The 26,543-nt window shown below is 46.8% G+C and overlaps 10 protein-coding genes across 10 annotated transcripts; 8 read left to right on the forward strand and 2 right to left on the reverse strand.

Moving 5' to 3' along the window:
* Positions 1-360: 360 nt before the first annotated feature.
* On the forward strand, positions 361-4,589 carry N7529_009709 (ATP-binding protein; the record flags this gene model as incomplete). The annotated part of the gene is made up of 2 exons (XM_057245236.1): positions 361-1,046; positions 1,130-4,589. 2 exons carry the CDS (start codon positions 361-363, stop codon positions 4,587-4,589), a joined length of 4,146 nt encoding a protein of 1,381 aa, XP_057093499.1.
* A 1,923-nt stretch (positions 4,590-6,512) lies between these two features.
* N7529_009710 (uncharacterized protein) lies at positions 6,513-6,868 on the forward strand (the record flags this gene model as incomplete). The annotated part of the gene is made up of 2 exons (XM_057245237.1): positions 6,513-6,686; positions 6,710-6,868. The coding sequence occupies 2 exons, from the start codon at positions 6,513-6,515 to the stop codon at positions 6,866-6,868; spliced, it is 333 nt and encodes a 110-aa protein (XP_057093500.1).
* A 116-nt stretch (positions 6,869-6,984) lies between these two features.
* N7529_009711 (uncharacterized protein) lies at positions 6,985-7,344 on the forward strand (the record flags this gene model as incomplete). Its single annotated transcript, XM_057245238.1, has 1 exon — positions 6,985-7,344. One exon carries the CDS (start codon positions 6,985-6,987, stop codon positions 7,342-7,344), a length of 360 nt encoding a protein of 119 aa, XP_057093501.1.
* A 523-nt stretch (positions 7,345-7,867) lies between these two features.
* On the forward strand, positions 7,868-8,956 carry N7529_009712 (asparaginase; the record flags this gene model as incomplete). Its single annotated transcript, XM_057245239.1, has 1 exon — positions 7,868-8,956. One exon carries the CDS (start codon positions 7,868-7,870, stop codon positions 8,954-8,956), a length of 1,089 nt encoding a protein of 362 aa, XP_057093502.1.
* Positions 8,957-14,203: 5,247 nt separating this feature from the next.
* N7529_009713 (Zn(II)2Cys6 transcription factor) lies at positions 14,204-16,566 on the forward strand (the record flags this gene model as incomplete). The annotated part of the gene is made up of 4 exons (XM_057245240.1): positions 14,204-14,547; positions 14,607-14,718; positions 14,781-15,430; positions 15,489-16,566. The coding sequence occupies 4 exons, from the start codon at positions 14,204-14,206 to the stop codon at positions 16,564-16,566; spliced, it is 2,184 nt and encodes a 727-aa protein (XP_057093503.1).
* A 955-nt stretch (positions 16,567-17,521) lies between these two features.
* Positions 17,522-18,039, reverse strand: N7529_009714 (uncharacterized protein; the record flags this gene model as incomplete). The annotated part of the gene is made up of 2 exons (XM_057245241.1): positions 17,522-17,783; positions 17,918-18,039. The coding sequence occupies 2 exons, from the start codon at positions 18,037-18,039 to the stop codon at positions 17,522-17,524; spliced, it is 384 nt and encodes a 127-aa protein (XP_057093504.1).
* Positions 18,040-18,406: 367 nt separating this feature from the next.
* N7529_009715 (uncharacterized protein) lies at positions 18,407-18,691 on the forward strand (the record flags this gene model as incomplete). The annotated part of the gene is made up of 1 exon (XM_057245242.1): positions 18,407-18,691. One exon carries the CDS (start codon positions 18,407-18,409, stop codon positions 18,689-18,691), a length of 285 nt encoding a protein of 94 aa, XP_057093505.1.
* A 3,182-nt stretch (positions 18,692-21,873) lies between these two features.
* On the forward strand, positions 21,874-23,014 carry N7529_009716 (MYG1 family protein; the record flags this gene model as incomplete). Its single annotated transcript, XM_057245243.1, has 2 exons — positions 21,874-21,932; positions 21,982-23,014. 2 exons carry the CDS (start codon positions 21,874-21,876, stop codon positions 23,012-23,014), a joined length of 1,092 nt encoding a protein of 363 aa, XP_057093506.1.
* Positions 23,015-23,593: 579 nt separating this feature from the next.
* N7529_009717 (Yae1 family protein) lies at positions 23,594-24,151 on the reverse strand (the record flags this gene model as incomplete). The annotated part of the gene is made up of 1 exon (XM_057245244.1): positions 23,594-24,151. One exon carries the CDS (start codon positions 24,149-24,151, stop codon positions 23,594-23,596), a length of 558 nt encoding a protein of 185 aa, XP_057093507.1.
* Positions 24,152-24,298: 147 nt separating this feature from the next.
* Positions 24,299-26,305, forward strand: N7529_009718 (methionine--tRNA ligase MES1; the record flags this gene model as incomplete). The annotated part of the gene is made up of 2 exons (XM_057245245.1): positions 24,299-24,429; positions 24,475-26,305. 2 exons carry the CDS (start codon positions 24,299-24,301, stop codon positions 26,303-26,305), a joined length of 1,962 nt encoding a protein of 653 aa, XP_057093508.1.
* Between the last annotated feature and the right edge of the window lie 238 nt (positions 26,306-26,543).

Below are 26,543 nucleotides of genomic sequence, written 5' to 3' on the forward strand. Positions count from 1 at the left end.
GACCTTGAATTAGGATAAACACATATATCCGAAAATCATAGCAATAAATGTAAGAGAAAAAGGTAACAAAGAATTATTTAGGAAAGATTTCAGTACTTAAAGATCTTTTTCAAAAAAACAAAAAGATGTTAAAGAGAAGAAACCAATTACGAGGATTCTACTTCTCGGGTAGAGAATCCAGCAACCCTAAAAACCTCGTAAACTCAGCCTTGGCTCATCTCCAGCTGACAGTAAGCCCCAGCCACGAGCATTTGTGGGATTGTTGACCGGCATAATTTACGATATAGAAGAGAGCAAATTACATACCTTTTCCAATTTCTACTTTTTGCCTACTCAAACTATTTACAAGAAAAAAAAGAAATGCACATTTCTTGCCGACAGACATCGATTTTATCCCCTTCGACTTGGAAGGTGGTCATAAGCAACGACGGCCAAGACAGAGTGATCAATTTACAAGATCCCTTCAACCCAGAATCGGAAGAACTGGTCCAGTGGTATCTTGAAGATTATGCCGCTTCTCCTTATAACAATTACCGTGCCAGTGCAGCGGTTTCGGAACTCCAAAAATATAAAGAATCGCTGTGGCAACAGCTTCTAATCAACACGGCGGAGTCTTCAACAGCTCTGAACAGTTCTAGTGTCATTCATTTGAGCATAATTTTGTCCAAGGCTCAAGATGGCATAGATAAACTTCACTGGGAGCTACTCGAGAGTCTGGAAACCATTCCCTGTCCTATCATTATTCACCGGGTCTTACGAAACCACACTTCGCCGGCAATCTTTCCACCCCCTCTAAGTGTTAAACTTGATCATACTCTTCGAATTTTGGTCGTTTCCGCAAGATCAAAAACAAAGTCAGATATAAACCCGCGGCTAACGAGTTTGCCTCTTGTACAGACCTTGGGGGGCGATCCTCGAGTCGAACTGGAATTTGTGCACACAGGGACTTTCGAAGAGTTTGAAAAGGTTCTAAGCCAGAGATCAGTATCCGAAAAGCCATATTTGGTACATTTTGATCTTCATGGAAGTATCGACCGAGAAAAGGGGTAAGAGTATCGTTACTCAGGTGTCTCACCCAGCCTTGAAAAAACCTCGTCTTGCTGATTCTTTGGACTTTGGATCTCGACAGACCGGTTCTGGAGTTCTCCGATCAGCACCTGAAACACCGCAAAGGTCATACTGCGTCTTCTGTCGCTGAAATCTTAAGAAGAAACGGTGTGCAATGGGCCGTTCTATGCGCCTGTCGTACTGCGAAAGTCACTTCCACCTTCAGTCACCTTGCGCTCGAATTTTTGAATCATGGAGTCACTGGCGTTTTTGCAATGAGATACGAACTGAAAGCTGCAGCTGCAAAGATTCTCACATCCTCCTTTTACTTGGCCCTTTGCCGAGATGGAAAGTCATTTATCGAAGCTGGAAATGCTTCTCGCCGTGCCATGAAAGATAACGCGTCTCGTCCCGCTCGCTTTGGAGAAAGGATCGAGATACAAGACTTTCTGGTTCCAGCTATCTATTCAAGAGATGGAGCAGATTTCTGCTTGGCAGATCATCGTCCAGCAGATAGTATCTCCGCTGTCTCGCTTCGAATACCCCTGGGCCTGCCCGAGCTTATTGGGAGGGAAGATGACATTCGCCAGTTGAGTGCCCTTTTAAAAGGGGAGAGCTCGTTTGTTATCTTGTCAGCTGATATTGGAAACGGTAAATCCCTGTTGATGAGACACCTGGCTTGGTGGTGGAAGGAGACACATTTGTTCGCCAGAACCACTTACGTGAATGTGTCAATGGCAGAATCTGGTCATGATATCAGCAACTCTGTGGGACTTCTAGCCGTTGCGAAAGGCATATGGCGGTCAGTTAGAGGAGACGGTGTTGCTTGCCCAGAGTATTCGGATCCAAAGAGATATCTCTTTGAAGCTATGGAAGCAGCAAAAGGTCATGAATTAGTTGTTCTGCTAGATGGAATTGACGAAACCTATCTTCCTTCATCCGAAAGTGAGGATACATCTGCAGATTGGGCTGATTTCTTTCGAGTCGCCAGAATTTTATCAATCACCGGTTTTAGGTTGTTGGTGGCAACCTGCACACCCTTGCTGCTTGTCCTTAGCGAGGCTGAAGATGTTTTGTTTGAACTCGGCGTCTCTATGACCAACGAAGAAGCTTGGCAGCTTGCCTGTTCTGGCTCAGACGATGGGACATTACCGCCTCCAGGCTTGTCAAAGGAGTCACCAGACACGCACCTTCATTCCACGCTTGAAGTCTTACAATACAATCGCGTCGTTCTTAAGAGCCAATCAAATTTACTACAAGGGAGATTTCATGGACTGGACACTGTTCTATCGTGGGATATTCCATTTGAGGAAGATAGTACAGATGTATCATTTCTTGAAGCTCTCGTTAGCAAGACTACTGCGATTTTGTCTCTTGACCTAAGTGACAATAAAGGTCTCGACCGTACACACCATGTGATGATTGCAATTTTGAAACATCTAGCCCAATTGAACCGATATCCTGACATGTGTGCTTTGATATCAATTGGTTTGTGGGTCGATGTACTACCAAATCCAGAAGGGATTGTGAATATTTTTGACACAGAAGATATTTCATTGAAAATTCCACTTCTTCAACACATTTTGAATAATATTCCGGAGTCCCAGGCAGACAAGGCGCATGTTCCATTTGAGCTGTGGTCCAGCATGAGGGTGACTCCTGCTACTGAGAAGAAAACATCTTTTTCCTCAAAAGAAGAAGTTGCAGAATCTTTTAGATATGCGGTACGACTTCTTGTGGCAGCCAAACTGATCACGGGGCGATCAGAAATTTTGATAGATGGAAGACAGGGATATCGACTTCATCCGGCTCTTACCATCTGGCTCCGTCGAATCTTAAGCGTGTTACAACGCAATGTCATTTGCTTCAACTTCATTGGATGCATGGAAGAGCGAGCTTCCCAAATGGGTGGCCTTAACCCCAATTCCAATGACTTCAGGTCGGGCAACGCAAAACTATTACGGGCCGTTGAATCTCCTTCCTTTGATTTTGTCGAAAGAGAAAAATGGAACCTGATGGCAGCCATTGTCGGCTTGACCCAAAAGGTTCATTATTTCTCGGGCATAGGGGTGGAGCTTCCATCAGACGGTCCCAGATTTGCATGGGCATCGTTCATTGCTCTGTCCCCTATAAGTGCCTCCAGAGAAGACTTTTGTGCCTGGTTCCTAACACACGTTACACTCAAATCTCTCAAAGATATAGCACCACTCATGCCCGAATCTTACAGGGAACCCCTCCCTAACACACTCACCCACTTTCTATTTCTGGTGCTTTTGAACTGGATCATCTGGATGTCGCAAAGATATCGGCTAGATCAAGATCTAGTCATGCCTCTGAGGCTTCGTAGGCTGGTTTTGGACCGGGTACAAGACATACGAGACGCTGGAATAAACTGCAAGGAGCTGCTTGAACCAGATTTTGCCATGGCAGAGGCCCAGGCATGGCTTACTGAGTCATGGATTGCTATGAGGCCGGGCGAGGTGGAAGATAAGCAGCCGGCCTTGAACCAATACCGGGAGAAGATCATTTTTTCGACAAAGGATCTCGAACGAGGCTGGGACCCACGAATGGATGTCATCGATCATTTGATGAATGAACAGTCCCTGTCCAAATTTAATTCCCCGCAGGATCCAAGGTTACCCCGAAATGAAACTACGGGCTTCGCTACTCCCCTTCCAGATCGGGCTGCAATGGCATCGTTTGCCATGGATAGGTTCCGTCAATCAGTCATAGCCCCCGGCCAAAATTGTGATGATCCAACTATCAATGGTTGGATCATGGACATACTCTCATTCATGGAAACGGACATTGACTTCATGTTGAGCTTGCGGCCTTGGTACATGCACAAACTCATTCCCATTTTCACTCACCTTCGCAAGGGTAATATACCACGAGCTATCACCGCCGCCCTTAGTGGTCTTAATGTAGCTGAGCGTGATGGCGACATACTATTGGCATCAAACTTCCGTCAACTCGGCCGTCGGTTAGCCGACCTAGACACCATTGATGAATACGATGTGCAACAAACTCGGCTCGCACGCACTGCTGAACAGTCCGCGCCACTTCTTCGAGATTTCTTGGTGATCTACATGGCTAATCACGACACGCCTGGTGCCTATCAGCATATCGAAAATGAGCGTATCAAGCTAAAAGCTATGGTACTCGAATTTTCAACATTCCGTACGATCATGAAAAGCATTTCCAGTATGATTACCGCTCCAGATCAAAAGTCGATATGGGAAAATATGCCGGAGAGTAACGCATTTGCGCAAACTGGCCTTGAGGGACTGGATCAACTTCTTGGGCTCTTGGAGCCGTATAAGAATGCGAAGTTGGAGGATAAGACAGAATGGGTTCATCTGATACGACAAATTTGGGATCTAATGGATGAACTTACTGATCAAAACACGCCAGAGGATCGAGCTTGGATTCATGATCTCTACAAAACATACCCTGAACCGAAAAAGGCGAGAGCCTTCTGGAGTAATCAGGGAGTCTCTAAAGATGATGCTCCTGGTGATGAGCATCTGCATATGGAGTAATTGTTCCTATTTTCTGCATCCTGTTATCTATATCTCTTTCCAATTCACTAACGCTGAAAACGCAATTTATGGCATCTCTTGAGCTAGTCATGGGGTCCAGCACACAACCTGACAGTCCAACGTTGAAGATTTATATCCTAGGCTGACGTAATAGGCAATATGTTTTATATCAAATGACATGTACTTTCGAGATCTGTCAAGCTAAGCTATTGCATCACACAGCATATAACTACTGAAGGAAATGTAAGAAAAGTCGTCGATCCCCTAGCGACATGTCTTTGTACATCCCCTCGATCGGAATTTGTGGTATAAGTATCTCGTCTAGGTTGACGCCTATCGTTTTGTATACTACTGATATTGAAGAAGGTGGTGCTCATGTCTCTATATAACTTTAACTTGATTAATCATCATCACGCACTGATGGTTGAGTGGTACAATACCTCTCTTCCAAAGAGGTGGCCGGGGTTCGATTCCCCGTCAGTGCATTTTTTTTTATTCTACCTTAGTGTCTAATTTTTTGTAGAAATACATATACTTCTAGGATTTGAAACTTAATAACAGTCCTTTTTCCAGGGACTGAGATAAAGGACATGACATAAGGATATAAATAACTAAATAAACTATAGGGACGACGTCAAAAAAACACATATATAAAAAGCAAACAAAAAATGCACTGACGGGGAATCGAACCCCGGCCACCTCTTTGGAAGAGAGGTATTGTACCACTCAACCATCAGTGCGTGATGATGATTAATCAATTTATAGCTACTTATCAATGCGGTGATCACCGTTTCCAATCAGACTCACGCGGCTTAGTTGGGAGATCTTTGGTTTGATATTCATTATCATTGGGGTCTCAGGAACAAATCAATTCTGGCCGCTTCTGGGGAACCTGTCATACCAGCTTTTGCGGATGCGTTAATGGCTTTTGCCCCCGAGAACACTCTGCTGCGAAAGCATTGCAAGTATATATTTTTGTTTCTGTTCGCGTCAATATTGACAAAATGTGGCAAAAGTGGAAAAATATTAATGTGTTGGACAGGTGAACCTCAAAAGAGAGCGCTCGGGGAACAGTTTGCAGAGGTATGGGGCGATACAGTTGGTCGCTCTGGCCGCACTATTGGTGCACCAATAGTGCCCCAGCCCTTGCTGTTGGCTATCCTCATGGATTAAAGATCTCATGGGAGTATACCTCGTTATTCAGTCTTCTTGACTATCCTTTTGTCATCTTGCCAATTCCAAAACCCAAGGTATATCCTGAGCTAGACTGTGTGGATGAAACTATCAACATTTTGAAACGAACCCATACGACAAACCCAATTATGAATTATGAAAGTCTCTTTAGCCGGTTCAGTCTCTTCTACCTTCACTAATTCTGGTTTTTTTTGTCAATAATAGATGATACGAATTTTTTTGCAACCAATCGTTAGCCATCCAGATCGTTGGGTGCCCTTTCGAGGACGAAGAAACTAGTCAATTATCTTCGACACTAGATACATTGCTCAAGGCTCTTTAACTTAGATGAAATTGGTAATGACAGATAGTTCCACATCTTTCAGTTCAAACTTATCTTAAAGCCTTTTAAAAAAGGCAAATATATACATTTCACCCAAATCATTCTGTCACGATGTACCGATGTACACCCAGAAGGAATCCATAGATGGCCTCAGCCCCAAACTAGAATCCATCAACTTCAGGGATGTGTTTCGATGAGCCCACAGGTAACCCCTCACTCCCTTTATCGGATCCAGGGCCCACCTCTTCGGACGTGACGGATCGGGAAGTTATGATCGACAAACGTCTTGAGCTCACTAGCCAGATCCAGAATTACGTTCATGCGAGAGAAATCTCGCTCTACTCGACAAGACCAACATCAAATTCTGTATTTTCATGTTTATTCTGGGAATTTTTCAGGAACAAGTGATGAAGATCAACTCCAGGCTATCGTGGACCGAGAAGGAGAAGTTGAACGACATGAAGCTTGCGATCACGACTAAGCTGACTAAGCAAGGGCGCCGGCCCTGGAGTGGACCCGTGGACGGCTCCAGCCTTAAACGGTGGACCCACCCACTCTTCACTATGACAGCCAGCAAGCAGGTCTGTGTGTTCTTCGTATCTAGCCTCGGATGATTTGCTGCAAAGCCTTATCTTCTGTACCCCATGTTTGTATGGCTGATTTATGGGACCTGATCGAGGATGCTCGTAGCACTGCCCAGAAGACGCTGATTCATATCCTTCGCCAGGCCAACTCCACTGACTTGGGTGGCAAAGACGTGTGATATTCTGAATTATTTTCCAGGCGTTGGTAAGTTCACTATTTCCAAGCTCCTCGCCGAAAAGCTTCCGACCAAATACCTGATACTCCTGGACAACCACCCCCCAATCGACCCTGTGAATGCCATCATCTCAGGGCGCACGAAAAGTCACAAGAACCTTCGTAGTCGATCCCGACAAGTCGCCTTTTGATTCTTTGAAGGATGATCCCAACTCCAAGCCCACACTCATCCTGAACGGCTGCACTGCAGACAACGCCGATGACGCTGCCGTATTTGCTGAACACTTGGAGATTGCGCAAGCCGGAAATGTGCCTTTCATCTCGATCAACATTTTCTGCGACACCGAGGATCACCAGCGCCGATTCGGAGATCCTACTCGATATGAAGAATTAAAATCAAAACTACGAGACAGACAAATTCTACAGCTGCTGCTGTCAAACCACGAGCTGTTGGATCCGACAAAATGTTCTCCGGACTGACTGCAGGATACCAAAGCTGCTACACGTCATGTTGGACTGGAAACTACCGGTTGACATATGTAGATCGTAGTACCTAGATAGACTGACTATTCTTGAGTCCACAAAATATAAACAAGGCTAGGTTATCATCAATACGGTAGCTATTAATATTACGGTCTGTTGATTCCAAATGTTTTCACAGATACATATGTACAAATGTAGCCATACTAGCGGTCAATAATTCATCTAAAACTCTCGGTCTAGTTGTTTATTACTTTGAGTCTAAAAAAAAAGATCTAGACCCACAGTCTCTTTCAATTTTGTACTTCATACTCCGTACTCCTCTGCACTCTGTAATTAGTATGTTGTATTGAATTTCAAAAGAGTGGGCTTTATACTTGATTGGACAGGTGGAAGCGGCTCGTTCTGGTTCACCTAATCGGGTAAGCGTCTTTTGTCAACTAGTATAAGAGATTTAAATATTTTGTTCTCATCATGTTCTCTTGTTCTTTATTTACTGAAAAACTTGAATCAAACCACCAAAATGACAATCAAAACAAAAAGTCTCGATGTTGTTATCACTGATAGAGGCGGGATTGTTGAAAATCGACATTTGGTGCACGCAGCGGTTGTCGATTCGACCGGAAGACTTCTGTTCTCTGTCGGTGATCCAACACGCATGACTTTATCCCGATCTGCCGCAAAGCCTATTCAAGCCCTGGCAATTCTGGAAACTGGCGGATGCGATCAATTCAATTTCGACGAAGCCGACCTAGCATTGATGTGCGCCTCGCACAACAGCGAGGAGAGACATGTCTCTCGCGCTCGTGAAATGCTCACTAAAGTGAATGCCAACGAAGCTAATCTTCGTTGTGGTGGTCATACTGCTCTTTCCGACATCGTCAATCGTGCTTGGATCAAAAGTGATTATGTCCCCACTGCTGCATGCAGTAATTGCTCGGGAAAGCACGTCGGTATGCTGGCTGGAGCGAAGGCACTCGGTGCCACAACAGAAGATTATCATATGCCGAATCATCCTATTCAAAAGCAGGTTCGACATGTTTTTGAAGAACTCTGTTATCCAGATGAAAAGGATGTACCTTGGGGGCTTGATGGCTGTAACCTCCCGGCACCGGCGACCTCTCTTCGCCTGCTCGGCAAACTATATGCTATGATTTCCGCTTCGCCAGATAATGTGGATAAGAGATTTCCTAATCAGAATATGACCGATCAGCTTCGCACACGATCGCTGAGCCGGATCTTCCATGCCATGGCGCGATATCCCGAGCTTGTTGCCGGCGAGGGTCGTTTCTGTACAGAGCTCATGCGCGCATTCCAAGGGAATTTGATCGGGAAACTTGGTGCAGATGGCTGCTATGGAATCGGAATTCGGGAGTCGGAGCAGACACGAAAGCTAGGGGCTGATGGTGGGCTTGGAATTTCAGTCAAAATTGAAGATGGAAATATCAATATCCTATATGCAGCAGTGACAGAGATCTTGGAGCAATTACAGATCGGGACACCAAAAGTGCGCCAGGCCCTCGAACATTTCCACCACCCGAAGATTTGCAACACTGTTGGTGTTGTCACAGGTTGTGTGTCTCATTCGATTGCTGTGTGTCCTGCATTATGAATGAACTGTTTCATAGCTGCATACATTTGGATATTGATAAAGCCCTTTGTATTCTGATTTATCGACTTACATATGAATATATCTGGCTTGTATCTATAAAGATGGTACAATATATATCTCCATGTGACTTTATATACAATACTCTAGAAGATACCATATATATTATACAAGAAAATTGTCCGGTTTCCAGCAGCTTTTAGTCTCGGAATTTTTTATCAAAATTAAATAACAAATTTCTCAATCCAATTTGGATTTTATTGCATGACTTCATATTTATTATAAATGACTACATACTTACCACATACATGTATGGGCCTGTACGTCTGGTACATATGAGATTACAATTTGTCTTCATAATTTAAATCAATCAAACTATCAGTACATACGACCATAGGGTGTGGAAAACAGGGCTTCCCGTCCGCTCAGCCGTACTTAAGCCACACGCCGGTGAGTTAGTAGTTGGGTGGGTGACCACCAGCGAATCCTCACTGTTGTATGTTTTTGTTCACCTATTTTTTTGATTTTCCAGGAAAGGTCCCTTGCCTTCCCTCCTCTTCAGCCCCTTCAGTCCGTTCCACTGGTAGCCCTAAACACCACTACTCTGTACCTGAATATTCTACACACCCCTGAACCGCTGACGTGTTCTTCCCCTCCTATACTAATCTTTTCTTATAGGTATGTTGTTCTGATCACTTGATCACGGGGTGGGAGAGACCGAATGCCGGAGCTGAGCAGAGATCATACTTATCTTCGATAAAAAAAAGGTCAGAATAAATTAAGAGGCTTTATGGCCAGACGCTAAATTGCCGAAAATCAAGCGTTGGATGTATCAACAGTCGTGAAACACCGACACCCCGTCACCAAGCTCAACGAAACTTCACCGGCGGCTGCATGGGCCTCATCTAAAACCAGCGCTGGACTTGGAAGAGAACGCGATAGCGGAACTGACCAAATGTCGTTTTTACCCATGAACGCTCAACAACGCTAAGACTTCATCGAGGCCCATTAACATAGTACCATCACTTTGAAACCGTGGTTGATAATATCATTTATTGTTGCAGCGTAAAAAAGCGTCGACTTCGTGGTTTCTCAGATAATAAATAAAAACTTACCTATCTATTTGTTGGGCTTGCTTGGATAATGGCTAGATACGTGTGATGAACCCATGCATGATTTTCCATCTACAGTAGGCAACAGTGCCCTGATCCCAGAGCCGCCCAGATATGCTTTCTAGGTATAAGGCTGGTAAGGCAGATAGAATACAATCAAATCCGGGTGAACTTACCAACCAAATTCGGTACGTGACACGTTGCGTCGTGAGACAATCACCACGAAGAACAGCACGTAGATCGGAAAGCCGAAGAACTCGTAAATGTAAGTTGCCGATTTTCATAAGTCTTCTGGAATGTGCGAGGGAAATCTGATTTTGACTTGTGCCGCACTGCAAAATGCGAGAAGTATGACGAGGGAAAAAAGCCGGACAATCTGAAGGGGCGTTGCTGATATTCATTGCGGTCTAAGACATGGTTTGGGTGGTCGACTTTGGATAAGAAAATATCGCCTTCGAAGAAGACCAGAGACCAACCATGGATCGCGAATGCTAAGAGATACTAGGCGTACCTAGCAGAAAATCAGTGGTCACCGGTTAGTTATTGCCTCCCTGTGTATCCTGTGCGCTATTATCGACTAGCCTAGGCTTTTATGACGAGAATGCTCGTCACTTTGTTCCCAGACCAGTATAATAGCCTTCGGGCGCAGCCTAAATGGATCTTTGGTGCATGCGTCTCACAATCACCGAAGGACCATTTTTCTGAATTGGGCTCACAGGGGCAAATTCCCATGGAGCTGGCCAATGACCTATATGCCTCCCCTGTAAGCTTAACTAGCATCGTGGAAATACACCACAATATTGTGATCGAGGGATTGACTGCCCAGAAGGGCTGGGGGAAGTGGATATGGTGATCCCGACATTTTGGGCCAAGGAGTCCCGGAAGCTTTTTCCGTCCCTCTCCCATTCCCTACAACATTCGTCCTAATTTTCACTCTGTAACAAGGATAAGCAATGTTCGCCCATTTCCAGATTGGACCCATCAGCCTCGTTGACCAGGCCAGAATCAAAAGAAGTTAAGCCATGGTTTTCGCCCAACCGCTCATAAGCTGCCCCATTGCCACTTTGGAAACCTCAAGCCCCCAAAGTACGTCCTTGAAAGAGAAAGGACTTAGTATTCCCTTGGCGGGTCCACGACTGACCGCACGATTCATCTTGCCATGAGTCAACCGACGTGGCAAATATAAGGAATCATGGCAGAGAATTGGCGAAACCGACTGGAAAGGTTGAGAGGATGATCAGGGGATGATCACAAATGGACACAGGATGCTAGGAAGCATCATGTGGTAACAGTGAGTTATAGTGACCAACGTCTCCCCAAAATGCTGATGCCGATGCTCCTTTTTCATGCTCAGTGCTCACCCCCTCCTCAATAACCTATTACGAGGCACACCCCACGGGCGCATACACGGTGCCGGAATTTTGAAAACACCTGAAGCCGGAAAAGGGAATTAACTGCGAAGTGTATCATCCCCATAGGTATGTTCTCGCATCGAGCATGTCGAGCATGACAATTACTTGTTTTAGCTGATCAGCTTTAGAGCTCAACTTCCGATGCTTTGGCGTGGGGCTGAAATTGTGAAAACTAACCATCAGTATGGCCATCTCAATAGTTCCCATCGAATCCCTTGTCAATCCACACCTCGGACCATCCTCTGCATTGGACACACCGGCTAGATGATGACTTTCTTGACGTTCAATGAGAAAATTTCGATCTCCTTCGCCAGGAGGTAATGTCATACCGAAATGGTTTTGGCTCGTGAAGCCGCAGTCATTTTGAGTACATCAAATTCTGGCCCCAGTCACATAGCCTTGTTTCCTGGGGGTGTGCACTGCAACTTTTGATCATCACGACAACAAACAACCTGTCCCTGAAGTCCAGATTCGGGTGACGAGGATCACGAAGTCTACCTGACTTTGAACAACCACCGAGAATCTGTCAGATAGCCGAAACAGCACAAATGCTACGGGTGTGTTTGCTTGCCCGAAGAGGTAATTGGTCTCGCACCAATACATGTCACAGGGATGACGACTGTTCAGGGACATAATCGAAAGGGATACGTTCTACCAAGAATGTTTCTCCAGTACCAATATTGGCACCCACCTGGACGACTCAAGAACCTCGAGCGAGGTGGTGTTCATGTCGATGGAAACTGTTGGTGATCAATCAAACCATCATTTCGTCCACAAGGAGAGCACAGTGAGCTAGGAGCTTCACACACATCGAACACCGAGGGTTCGATTCATCCGCCTGGATGCTCGTCAACGTGACAATGAATGTGCAAGCAAGAACCAATTGCCCAGGTCCTCGGCACTGTTTCCAATCAAATGATCATGGCTACCTCAGATCCAGCGAATGAAGTACTGAGAGTGGTAAACGCCTGAGCGGTTTGCTTTTGCGCGAAGGCCGTCCACTCTTGGGCCTTACGTGGCCGCTCCCGGTTCAAGTGGCTAGAGACTTCTATACCCGTCAATCAGAACGGTGACCGTTCCGGCCCAACGGGTGACCAGCGGCCATCCGGCAGTATTCCCTCGTCTTTAACATCCACACACACTTATATGATCGATTTTGACAGTATTCAGAGACTTCTGGCATCCTTTATTGTGGTGTGCTGCATTTGCCCTATTGGGGCTCCGGGTCTGGCTGTTTTGCGAAGATGACAGCCATCCTCAGTCGACAACCGCACGCGAGATGTGACAGTGATGAGAAGTGTTCATGTATACGTATGCATGAGTTCGGTCGTTATCGCGTTGTATGTGTCTTCGACTTGATGAACACCGTGCGAATCACAGGCCTCGAAGCCGAGTACTTCATCAAGCAAAAGTCTCGAAATGATATACCCAGAAGAACTCTATTTCATGCAGGCCCAGAGACAGAAAATTGATCAGATCACGTTATCTGGGTGTGTTTAGGGTCGTCGTGTGTGCCGCAGGTAAGGACTTCGAGAGCGTTGCTAGAAGGGCCGAGAGGGTTAGCCTGCTGTCTCACACATCCCAGCTTCAGTGGCGTTCGAAGTTTGATGACGGATATAGACCAACTCACTGAAATTTGGAGGCGATGCGCTGAATGGTGGCTGTGACCCCGGTGTTTTGTCCTTGCTAAAACTTTCGAATAGCACATCAAAAATTCCGATCTCTATCAAACATCATCTGGGTAGGCATCACCTGTGATTTTATCAATATCATAATACCGTTTCTTTGGAGCAAAAGTCTAATCTCGTCTTCTCTTCTCAAAAATGACGATGATCGGCCTAGACTTACAGAAAGACAGACGGGCATCATCTGCAAACTAAGCAAATTCGCCACTCTAGCACCAAGTTTCCCTGTTTCTTACAGTACAGGGCTCGTGAAGCTAGGTCTGTTATGTGGAATGGTGGCTGTTTCTTCGTCAAGGGTGGACATATGTGAAGCGATCGGGGCAAAGGATGCGATATCACGTGAAGACCATTGAGCATTGCGCTATATCCGCCAGCGTCAGCGATCATACAAAAACTACCGAACAACCTGCAACATGCTTTGATCAATTTGAAGAGCCTTCATGCTATGAGAAGGGGGTGTGAACGACAAATTTACCGGTACATGTTCCGGTTTTTATTAACGATATACAAGATATGATACGCCTAGGTTGGGGAACTACTATGACGGCCATGCTTGAGCTCTTGCGCCACAGCCTGAAAGAAGCCATCTAGTGCAAGGACGCCAATTCGAATGCAAGCAAGCCATATATGACTGCTAACGTTGCTGCACTAACAGGAGGGTGACTCCGGGATGTTCAACGTCACAATGACTCTGCAAAACACCATAGGCTCCCTGTTACAGTCGACAACCAGGCACTTCAGCCGAGATAGTCAATATCACTTGACTGCAAAATGCAAAACCAAACTCAATATCTTTGCTGAGATGGATACGAACTGTCGGAAAGTGGAGTGGCAAACAGCGCGGCTTTCGCATCCAACATATCACAATCCGCTATTCTGAACTAACAACCCATAATGCCTAAAATTCTTGTAATGTAGGGGGTTTATTTTTCTTTCTCTGTATTGGTAATTTAATTATGGCGTGAATGGATTGTTGTCGGCAATGTTTCGGATTTGTTGGCCTATATTCTTTGTGTATCTTTATCCTCCAGGCCTCGCACGATGAATCCCGAATACCCATCAGACCATCCGGAACCCGAATTTACCCTCTTCGGCAACGACTGGATTGTCCCCTGTTATACATTTCCCCCTGCCTTCGACCTCGCCGCCAATGCCCTCCCTAACCGTGACGACTTGGCCACCGGTGACCAGCCGAATGCAAAGCTCCCGATTCCTCGAATTGCGCACTCTGGTAACTGGAGTAGCAATGGTCGAGTCAGTCAGGCCTGCGGGAACTGCCGTGAGCAAAAAGCTAAATGTAGCGGACACCGCCCCGCCTGCGATCGTTGCAAGGATGCTAGCGTCCGGTGTGCGTATGGCGATCGGAAGGGGGAGAAGATGCTTAAGTCAGTGGCTTCTGATAGAGCAGCCGCTCACCTCTCATCTACCTCTAACAACTCTCCAGGCAGCTCAGCAATCTAACCACACAGGTGGAAACCTACAAAGCCCTCTTGCAAGACCTCTATCCCAAATTAAACACGCCTTCTGCCCGCCATGTTGACCAGACCCTTAATGAGGTGGGTTCCATTCTTCTCGCTCCCCTATTATTGCTTCCTTCTTACGATGCTACCGTGTTCAGCTTTCAGATTCTTCTATCCCCCACGCCCACCGCAAGAACACTGTTTTCACCCTCGGGGCCATCGACTACACCGAAGAAGACTTTAACAGCAGTGAGAAAATCCAGGCTATGGGATTTGTGGGGGAGCACTCAGAGATGGGATGGCTATACAGACTCAAACGGGAGCTGGACCAAGACAGCTCGACGCTGGCCAGCAACAGTTTCGATCGCCCTTCCATCTCATCCGTAAACTACTTCCAAGACGAGTTAGAAATATCCGTGCTCGACGACGTGGATCTTTCAGCACGCCCTCCTCAACACGTCGCTGACCAGCTTGTCGACGGCTATTTCCATACGGTGCATCCTGCTTTCCCGATCGTTGGCATGACGACGTTCCTCGGACAGTACAACTCCTTCTATACGAATCCCAACGTGCGACCTGGAAAACGATGGCTGGCGGTGTTGAATTTGATATTTGCTATTACAGCGAGACATTGGCTGCTGATGGACTTCCCACTCCACCCGGACGCGGATAGCTATTTGCTATATTTTTCGCGGGCATGGCGACTCGGCATCGACAATGTGGCGTTGCTTTCACACCCAAACCTACAACAGGTTCAAGTTGAGGGGTTAGCCGCCTTCTATCTGCTGTCTGTTGGTCAAGTTAACAGGTATGGTTTTCTACACGTAATCTTGCGAGATTTGATGTCTGACCAGTGTTTATTCTAGATCATGGAGAATTCTGGGATTCGCGATCCGATCGGCCGTGGCTATGGGGCTCAACCTTCGAAGCGAGAGTGATTCTGTTGGGCACCTTTCGAAAGAGACAAGATATCGAGTGTGGTGGGCGCTGTTTATGTTGGATACCGTGTTATGCGTGATGACTGGTCGACCGCCCAGCACCGGTGAAACCTTCTGCTCTACGCCTCTACCGTTGCCGTATACGGAGGAGGACTTCACAGATGAGCGGATCATACAGCTTATCTCTGATCAAGAAGCCCGGAACGTTTTCATGTCTTCACTGCTCTCTACTGACCCCGCGATCGCGGCCAGAGAGACCTTCGCGAGTCGACTCCGTTCTGCGCAGTCGGAGAGCAAAGGAAAGCAAGTCGAGCAGAATTCCCAGGCCATTACCCCTAATACTTCGCTATTCTTTCTATGCGCCGTGGACTTGGCGTTTCTCACCCACCAGGCCGTGGAAATTTTGTACGCGCCTCGGGCGACGCGACAATCATGGTTAGAAATTGAAATCCAGATTTCTACCCTCAACAGAAACGCCGACAGATGGCTCTCTCGTCTTCCAACAGAATTCTACTTCAATGAACTCGATGCATCGCAGCCTTTCGCTCGGGAGCGAGCCAGCCTAGCCTTTCGCTTCTACGCCACCAAATTAATCATTTCACAGCCCTGTCTTCGCCGCCTCTCTACCCTATCTGGTTCTACTTCACCCGGGGCTGTGTGTGTAACCATGGCTGCTATGTGTGTCCAAGTTGCGGGACAGGTTCTCGATCTTCTCCCAGATGAGGTAGATACGGTGTGGTTATACAAGGTCACCCCGTGGTGGTGTGTTCTTCACCATATCATGCAATCCAGCACGATCCTTCTAATTGCACTGTTCAGCCGAGTCCATCCCGTCATAGCTGACGCAACCGTTGTTGTAAAGAAGATCAAGAAGGCTACTCGATGGCTGAGCGAGATGTCCACCAAAGATCTCTCTTCGCAGAGAGCTTGGCTTGTCTACATGGATATCCTCTCGCGGCATGATTCTGAACTTGGATTCGAAGTTGACCCTAAGTTCAAGGTATGAACTTCGTCTTAGGCTTGACCGCAACGAGACCTGTCAATTTGGCTCGCGAATTGGGCACTATCACTTGAAAACTTAAGGCCAATTCTGAATCCTGGGTGGATTTTGTTCCTTTCTCCCTTTTTTTTTTGTCGAAAAGTCTCTTATTGCTTCAGCGTTCTAGTCACTTTCCGTGAAAGCTTTTGCTTATCTTCGTGTGCGTGTTGGCCTAGGTCCTTAAAAAGACGTTCTGGGTCTCTCAATGCCGCTAGACGACAACCTGCAAGTTCGAAAGGAACTCACATTCGCTCTTTTCTGGCTTGCTTTGCCCACATTTTCCCGGTTTCGCCTTATCCACTTGCTCTTCCACACTTTTTGGGGAAGAGTCTGAGAAACATTTGCATATCTCCAAGGTCACCAAAAAAAATGGAGAAAACCTCATCACCCCAGGAACTAACATACAAGCTTTCATTTCCCCGACGATGGTTTATGAAGCATCTTGAGTCATATCTAACCTAGTTATACTAGTGAGAAGAACCCGCATCCCTTGTCATTCTGGAATTACCTATCAGGTATTCATGTGACGATCAGGGCAATTACATAACATCCGCCTACTATATAAGAGCCGGTTATAGCAAATGTTGGACCACGGGCAATCTAGATTTTTTTTTGTTAAAGGAGATACAGACAGTCCTTCCAGCTACCATTTGGTTCAATAACCGATGCCAACTATCCAAGGCAAGGGAATAGATTATAAATATATTTCCTTCGAAGTCAATCACCGCTTTTCAACACTGATGCACCCGAAAATCCTTCCACTAACCATCCAATATACCACAAGGAGTATTGCTACCTTGATACATCATCTATCAGGGTTTGCTAGTCGGTCCCATATTTTGAGCCCGTCCGGAATCAGAATTCTATGGAAATAGCTTCTATTCAATTCGCACAGGGTCCCACAAAGACCCAAGCTCTGCATTTATTGAGCATCGTCCAGGTCAGGGTTTCTGAGCTGCGCACTCTGGATCTCCCCAATGATATCGTGAATATCCTGATTCGAGGCCCCAGAGCGGATAAGATCCACCAAACGAGCGACTGTTCCCGTCTCCGGATGGCTGATGACAGAGAACAAATCTTTCGCAAAAGCCCGGTAGAACTCCAACTCTTGCTGTTGGCTGAGTCGATACTGGTGCTCATGGAGGGGTTGGGTCGATGCTCTATCTTGTTGTTTGTTGCTTGGGCTGTTAGGTCATCAGAATGTCAATTTCAGTTTCAGTTCCGCGTCCATCAGAAGTTTTCTAGGAAGGGTGGCAAGGGCTTGAGCTGGGAGGAAGACAAGAAGAGAGAAGAAGGGATGGAGCAGCGATTCATTTACCTTCCTTTGCCCTCTATGTATGACGATGCGGCTGCGGATGATGGCGATGGCTGATGGTTACCGTTCCCTGTCAGACATTCTTCGTCGCATGAGATGTCTTTTTTTGCGCTGTAGTCTGCCATCTTGGGGTTCGTAGGGGCAGGTATCATGATGTATAAATGCAATATGCCACAGAATGCTCAGGACCAGAGCTAGATTTCGAGATACACGAGGCTGAAGGTACAATCGGATATCTTGGAACTCTATGGCTGTGGTTTATAGAGTTTCAATTCCAAGGTTGTTGAAAGTAAGAGGCCAGCAATTTGAACTGAATCCCAACTGCAAATATGCTATGAATGTGACGTGAACGGAAAAAGATACATTTCAGATATATTCAGCACTGGTGAAATCTCTTGGGCATCTGTTAATTTAGTGTAAGTGGCGTCAAAAGATTACATTCTTATAAATGGAGCTTTATTGATCGGCTCCGGGAAAAATTGCCGGCCAATCATGATTCAACATGGTGCGAGGGTCTGCAGTTCTCCGCAGATGTTGACAAAACCACGAGATATAGAATTGGTCAAGACTCAGAGAGTCAGGCGAGAGCTCTGCCAGTTGCAGCAGCAAATGGAGTCCATGATTGCCGCTTTGCAGGAACAGGCCCTATGGACTGATATTCAGCGGCTATTGGACCAGGCACATGCAGAGCTGGTATCAGTGACCACTCGATTTGTACCACGACCGGGGTCCTCCAGAACAGATGACTGGCATCCTATTTTCCAGGTTCCGGGGTAATTCACACAGATTGGCCTAAGCGCGGGGGGCCTGGCAGCTCAGCGCCACAATGTCCCCCTCGGCGTCTTCGAATCGAAAGTCTCGCTTCTTGGTACACATTGGGTGGTCGCAGCGATCAGCCAATGTGTACCAAGGTGTGACTATATGTGACGTAGCTCACATGCGAGCTGGCCACCCCGAAAACATATCGTAAGATGGATCAATTACAACTCAATATCTTAACAATAGGGCTCTATAGGAGCATTTCCTTTAAATCTAATACATATCATATATTTTCTAGCCATAAATAGAAGTTTCAACCTGCAGGAAATTAAATCAATGTATAGTTGAGATATGTATTCAAAGTCGAGCTCAGCATTGGAATTTTCGTTACCGTAGTAATATAGCCAATGGATCAACTTAAAATTAATACCACCTGCTTAAAACGTTTATCGAATGCTACCTAGGTATCTGCAACTATTAAATACAAATTAGGACGTGGTTGTTAAGATATCGAGTTGGACTTTATCCATTTTACTATGTGTTTTGGAGATGGCCAGCTCGCATGTGAAATACGTTAGTTAGCGGCCAGGGTCGGATGCCTAGATTTTCAGGTGTTGAATACCCCAAATGTGCCTGAACATGTGCCTGAATTTGACCGCTTTTTTCTAAGGTTAATGTAAACAGTATGTTAGCCCTAATTGAATCAATTCAGCTAAAGCACTTCACGGGTAGACGGAGCAGAACTTATCAGTGAACCAGAATATAGGAGCTTATAAAGGGCGTTACCTAGGTATAATTTCGAAAATACATATCCTCTCCCTATTACTAGCGGATCAATTAAACAATGTTGTTAATTTCCTTAATGCCGAGCTGCTAAAATCCTTACAGCTATAGGAAGGTGCCTTTCTTTTTCTGCGGGTATGATAATTTGATGGTTTTATCAAACCGATTAGTGATAAGTCGCTAGAGACATCCACGGGTGGATATAGACATTCGCTACTCAGCAAGTTCCAGTGGTGGAGTGGACTAAGTAATCTTGGAATAATGAAACCTCTTCGGGACTAACACATGGCGTAACTATATGAGAGGTAAGTAAGAAATGAGGCTAGAGTGACGCCGGCAGCCGTAAGACGGCAGTATTCCGGTTTTCAGTATATCTTTGTCGGATCGTTCCAGTAATGTACACATTGCCTGATTCGGGGGCAGTTCCATGTGATGACCGAAGGGGCAAGGGGATGGTGGAGACGGGCAGGACCTCGGTGCATTGGGAGCAATTTCCAGCGCCCCGCTCGCCGTGTCAACTACAGTAATACTCTATAAACAGATAACCGTGCAGATTTAGATCGAAAATCTTTAAAATCAATATACCCCAGCGACACCTATCGATAATCTTGAAAAGAGTGTAATTCGTGGATAAAATCATGCTATTATTTAATTTGATACAAATATAAGAGTATTAAAGATAGCATTGAAAACCTAAATTTCTCCATACAAAATGTTAACTAAGGGAAATTTATATTCTGCTCTAATATTGTCTTTGTCTATTATAAACTTGTTCTAATAATTAACTTATATATAATGATATATTATCTTTTCGTCAAGATATATAAGATTAAAAGATTTTACGTTAAGGTACTTTTAGTATGTGCGCCCTATACAAAATGTATAAGTGTGATTGAACCCGGAATGTTATCAAACCCAGGCACGCTGACGCCGCCAGGTGGCAGGGTGCGGCGACACTGGTAGATGGTTAGTAGTCATCTACCTAAATACTAGCGCATTCTCACTATTGTATGCCTAGGTGTTTCTATTTATGCATTTCTATATGCATATATAAACAATGAGCAGATTTTCCTAACAGAACGTAACAACATCACGAATCACATAGTAATGACATATAAAACTAGAAAACAATCAATCTTTTTAGATTTCCTTATGGAATAACGAGATCCTTTAATATCTTATTATAGCCTGCTTGTTTGACATCTTTTGTTCAAAGCAGGCATAATGTGCTATCTTGCATTGATATGAAATCACTAAGAAAGTTTTTCTAATTATAAAATATACCATTACCGACAAAAGGACTCAAGCTTTGTGGCCGTTCAACTAAGAATAGTGGCTCACTCATCGTATGCATAATATGTCGACGACCTCGAGAAACTTTTGTAAGAATCACAAAGTCCTTAAGGAATAGACTATATTATCACAGCAAACAATCTGCACTCTCAGCAGATTCACTCCACTTATACCATTACTCTTCCTCACATTGCCTCTACAGGCACGAGACCCTAACAATCTTCAACGTTGCAAAATTGCCTTGCCAAGATCGGGTCGATCACCATCACCACACCATTGTCACTGTCACTGTCAAAGTCGAGTCGATGACGATCACTTTGAAATCTGCCGTCCAATTAGTGAGCCGGCAAAAATAAAAAGTTGGACTCAATGGATGATTATGTTGATTCACCCAGGCGCGAGACGTGGCACCTGGTTCCACTGCACTGGTGCCCTATTTGATCGTGAATTGACGATTGAACCTAACAATCGATTTGATAGCTGGGGTGTCAAAAGCAAACACTATCTCGGCCAAGTACCTGTGTGCTTCTTGTACTGTCGAACGAGAGGCCGAGAAGGTCCTCCCACTGCAAAGTTGCCAGACCTGGGTTTGCTACTTGATGCTTAGACTTAAGCTCAAGGGACTACTCCCGGACAAATCCCACCACTATCATATGCACCATTATGAGTATAACAGAGAGGATGGTCTTGGACCTGGACTCGGTATTATAATCGAGCGAGACTGATTGTCTACATTTCGATTATTTACAAGTTTTTCAAGCCTATTTTGTTTTGTGGTTACTTTGCTGCGTCCTTTGCGTGCAGGTTTTCGTGGATAATCTTTCTGGCTCTTTGATGCAAAGATTTGAATGAAAACAATTTGAGAAATTTCCTTTCCATATTGTAGAATTTTTTTACAGGTTCAGTAAACCCCTAAGATTCAGTAGGGACAAATGAAGTATAAGTCAAAGCTCTGCACGTGCTTGTTTCTGGCCCTACGTTTGAGCCCTAACAGCCCGATATGGAAATCGAGATAAGAAACTCAGCCAGCCAGAGGGCAGCAATTAATACAGCATTCGAAGGTGATCTGAAAGTTTTGTTTTCTGACTCTCTACTTTTCATTTTGTATGTCCAGATTCTTCAAAATGGCCGAAAACGTAGCAAAGAAGCTTAAGACCTCCTCCCCCTTGATTGGGACTCACAAGTAAGCTTCCCAGTCACCGAAATTCCTGCTTCTATACTGACAAGCACAGCGGCCACTTCCACGCCGACGAGGCCCTGGCCGTTTACCTCCTTCGACTGCTCCCCACCTACGCCTCTTCCCCTCTCATCCGCACCCGCGACCCCGCAGAGCTCGAGAAATGCCACACCGTCGTCGATGTCGGTGGTGTGTATGACGCCTCTATCAACCGGTACGACCACCACCAGCGCACCTTCTCAACCACCTTCCCCGAGCGCAACACCAAGCTCTCCTCCGCCGGTCTGGTCTACATGCACTTCGGCAAGGCCATCATCGCCCAGAAGCTCTCCCTGCCCGTCGAACATGCCGACGTAGACCTCCTCTACGAGAAGCTCTACACCGACTTCATCGAAGCCATTGACGCAAACGACAACGGTATCTCCGTCTACGATCAGGCCGCCATTACCGCCGCTGGTATCGAGAAGCGCTTCAAGGAGGGTGGTATCACCCTCGCCTCAATGGTCGGCGACATGAACAACCCGGATCCCACCAGCCCACCCGGCGAGCCCCAAGACGAAGACAGCCTCTTCGGACGCGCCAGCACACTCATTGGCAACGCCTTCGCCCGCAAGATGCACCACGCCAGCACATCGTGGATGCCCGCCCGCACAACCGTGGGCGCCGCGTACGCGTCCCGCAAGGACGTTCACCCCTCCGGCCGCATCATCGTCCTCCCCCAGGGCGGCGTGCCCTGGAAGGAGCACCTGTACAACTTCGAGGCCGAGGCCGCGGGGAGCAAGAAGATTGACCCCGAAGCCCAGGTCTACTACGTTCTGTACCCCGAGAACGCCACTGAGGATGCCAAGTGGCGTATTCAGTGCGTTTCTGTCTCCGAGAGCAGCTTCGAGTCCCGTAAGCCTTTGCCTGAGTCTTGGCGCGGTGTCCGCGACCAGGACCTTGATGGTGTCATGGCTGCGGAGGCAGAGAAGAATGGTCAGAGCAAGATCCCTGAGGGTGCTGTCTTTGCTCATGCCAGTGGTTTCATTGGTGGCCATAAGACACGGGAAGGTGCTATGGCTATGGCTGAGCGCAGCCTTGGTCTATAAGCTCTTCTATTGATGATTTAAATTGTTTGGATAAAAGTTGAATTAACGAGATATTTTTATGACGACTTAGAAATCTATGATTTATTTTGACATGATTCTTTCATTTGCAAAATACCTACCTTGTAGAAAACCAAAAAAAAGACTGAAGACCTGCGAGATCAGAGCCTTCAAGGTAAACAAAATGGACATGTTTTTCTTTTGAAGTTTTGCTGCTTCAGCATCCTTGGGATTCCCGGAAGATTCTGATATATCTGGTCATCATGGAGTGCCAATCGCACTTCATCTCGAATTGGCTTTGAAAAGGATAGACCAGAGGATGATCGGCCATCTAGCAGATATAGAAATTCAATTCGCGCGGGGGTATAGAGCACATAAGCGAATCCTTCCGGGTCGAATGGCCTCTGACGAGCTGTCTGGGTCTGCAGTCCAAATTTTTGGAGCAATCGCAGTGCGGATCGGGTGATAATTATGACTCTCGCCAGAAATCCAAGTTTGTGTACCCCGATACGAGGACCTTCGTAGATGGGCATCAAGTGGATGCTGCGACGCTTGATGTTGGGAAACGGTGCAACCAAGCCCTCAGTGACGGATGTTCAAGGCGCTAATGTCTTCAATACTGCCGCTGCCATCGCCAGATGCTGCCATATCTTTGGGTTCAGCCTGAGCACTCGACTCCTCGCGTTCACCCATTGCGCGCTGGATGAGCTTGGTCTTGGTAGCGGCACCCTTGAGGCGTTCATCCACATCATTGACAGCTTCCTCTGTATTGCTCATGTCCAGTGTAGCCGGGTCGACGAGCTCAAGAAGTGTGTGGAGGTTCCTGACGAGGCGTGTGCTGTGAGCCGGGAGACTTGGCATATCTTTGCAAATGGATGGATCAAGGGAAATGTCGTCCGTGGTATTGGCGGGTTGCGCTGTGGTGCTATCTGATGACTTCAATTCGAGTCTTTGTGCCCAAACCAGTGCTTTGCCGTACAGACGTCCCATCTCAACAAACTTCTCGAAGCCTTTCTCAACGGCGAACACACTTCCTTCAGTATATCCAGTTTCCGCTCCATCCACGGTACCAAGTCGGAAGCCCTCATTATAGAATTGCTCCTCTAGATCAAGGAGACTGTCCAAGAGATTGGTTTCCATTGTTCAAGAAGTCGAAAAGTTGATGTTCACTTGATATGAAAGTCGAAAGCCGATAAGCACTTTTTTTTCTGATATGCGCGGGGGTCACGAGATGTCCACTTTTTGATTTTCCCGCCTTTGCCCCTCCAACTTCCCAACTACAACAATATGTCGAATCCAATTCTGCCCAAAGAGGGCGAGCGCAATATTCTTGTGACTAGCGCTTTGCCATACGTGAACAATGTTCCTCACCTGGGCAATGTTGTGGGCTCAGTGTTGAGTGCCGATGTCTTCGCGAGGTATGACTCAACCCCACGTAATAATGTATGAAGCTAACAATTCAGATACCACAAGGCTTGTGGCCGTCGCACACTGTATATTTGCGGAACCGACGAATATGGAACAGCAACCGAGACCAAGGCGCTGGAGGAGAAGATGTCACCCCAGGACCTTTGCGCCAAGTACAATAAGATTCACCAGGAAGTGTATGAATGGTTCAACATCGGCTTCGACCACTTCGGTCGCACACCCACAGAGAAGCACACCGAGATCTCGCAGTCCATCTTCAAGCGCCTGCATGAGAACGGGTTCCTCGGTGAACGCACCGCTGAACAACCTTTCTGCGAGAAGCACGGTTCCTTCTTGGCTGATCGCTATGTTGAGGGCGAGTGCCCCCGCTGCCATTACGATGATGCCCGTGGAGACCAGTGCGACAAGTGCGGTCATCTTCTCGATCCCTTTGATCTTATTAACCCCCGCTGCAAGCTCGATGGTGCTGCCCCAGTCCGCCGCGAGACCAAACACATTCACATCCTGCTCGACAAGCTCCAACCGGAGATTGAGAAGTGGGTCCACCCTGCGATTGAGAAGGGTAACTGGCCCAAGAACTCCCGCGTTATCACCGAGTCTTGGTTGAAGGAGGGTTTGAAGGATCGTGGTATCACCCGTGACCTTAAGTGGGGTGTTCCCGTCCCTCTGGAAGGATATGAGAACAAGGTTCTGTACGTGTGGTTCGAGGCGTGTATCGGTTACCCTTCAATCACTGCGAACTACACAGACGACTGGGAGAAGTGGTGGCGCAACCCGGAAGATGTGCAGTTGTGGCAGTTCCTGGGCAAGGACAACGTTCCCTTCCATAGCGTTATCTTCCCCGGTACCCAGATTGGTACCGGAGATAAGTGGACCATGCTCCACCATCTGAGCACAACCGAGTACCTCAACTACGAGGGTGGCAAGTTCAGTAAGTCGCGTGGAATCGGTGTCTTCGGCACCAACGCCAAGGAAACCGGTGTCTCCGCAGACGTATGGCGTTACTATCTGCTGAAGAACCGCCCTGAGACTGGTGACACCCAGTTCGAATGGCTGCCATTCGTGGAGGCCAACAATGGCGAGCTCCTTGCCAAGTTCGGCAACCTCGTCAACCGAGTCATCAAGCTCGTTGCTGCCTCCTACGGTTCCGTCGTCCCCGAGTTCTCCGTCCCCGAGTCCTTCAACCCCTTCCTAGAAGAAGTTACCGGCTACTTGCGCCAGTACCACGAAGAAATGGAAGGCGCCCACCTGCGTGCCGGTGTGCAGACCGCCATGCGCATCGCCGAAGCCGGAAACGGTCTCATTCAAGCGAACCGCCTGGACAACAAGCTGATCGCGGAGGAGCCCGAGCGCGCCGCTGCCGTCGTCGGCACTGTACTGAACCTGATCCACCTGCTGTCCTCCGTCTTCGAGCCCTACATGCCTGCCTCCTCGAAGTCGATTCTCGAACAGCTCAACGCGCCCTTCCTGGTCATTCCCACCGGAGAGGAGCTGAAGGAGGGCTGGAAGCCTACCTCTCTGAAGGGTGGTCACAAGATCGGCAAGGCGGCGTACCTGTTCTCGCGCATTGATCCCAAGAAGGCTGACGAGTGGCGTGAGCTGTTCGGTGGATCCCAGGCCGATCGCAAGAAGAAGGAAGAGGAGGCGGCAAAGCTTGCTGCCAAGAAGGCAGCCGCCAAGGCCAAGAAGCTGGAGAAGAAGGCGAAGGGTCGCGCTGGCGCTGGTGCCGGTGCCGATGCCGGTGGTGTTGAGGGCTCTGCCAAGGGTGGTGCAGAGAAGATTTCCGCTACCACCGAGGGCAAGACTGACGAGGCTGTTGAGAAGATTGCTGATGGTGTGGCGCAGGTTACTCTGCCTACTTCTTAGATTCAGCCCCGCATCCTCATTTATTCAAAGAGGCTGTCTGTGTCTGAAGTCCAATATATGAAAGGCGTGCTGAGTGGGTTTCTTTTCATGATTTACGAGAGATGTGCATATCATGGTTTGGGATCGTCCTTTGGGAATAATTAGCTCGTCTCTTGCAAAATTCAATCTTTCATAGAAATACAACGATCTGTTTAAATTTGAGACGATTTAGACCTATACCCTACGGTTTATATAGCAG

Source organism: Penicillium soppii, assembly GCF_028829465.1.
Source record: "Penicillium soppii strain IBT 18220 chromosome Unknown utg000007l, whole genome shotgun sequence".
NCBI classification, from domain to species: domain Eukaryota; kingdom Fungi; phylum Ascomycota; class Eurotiomycetes; order Eurotiales; family Aspergillaceae; genus Penicillium; species Penicillium soppii.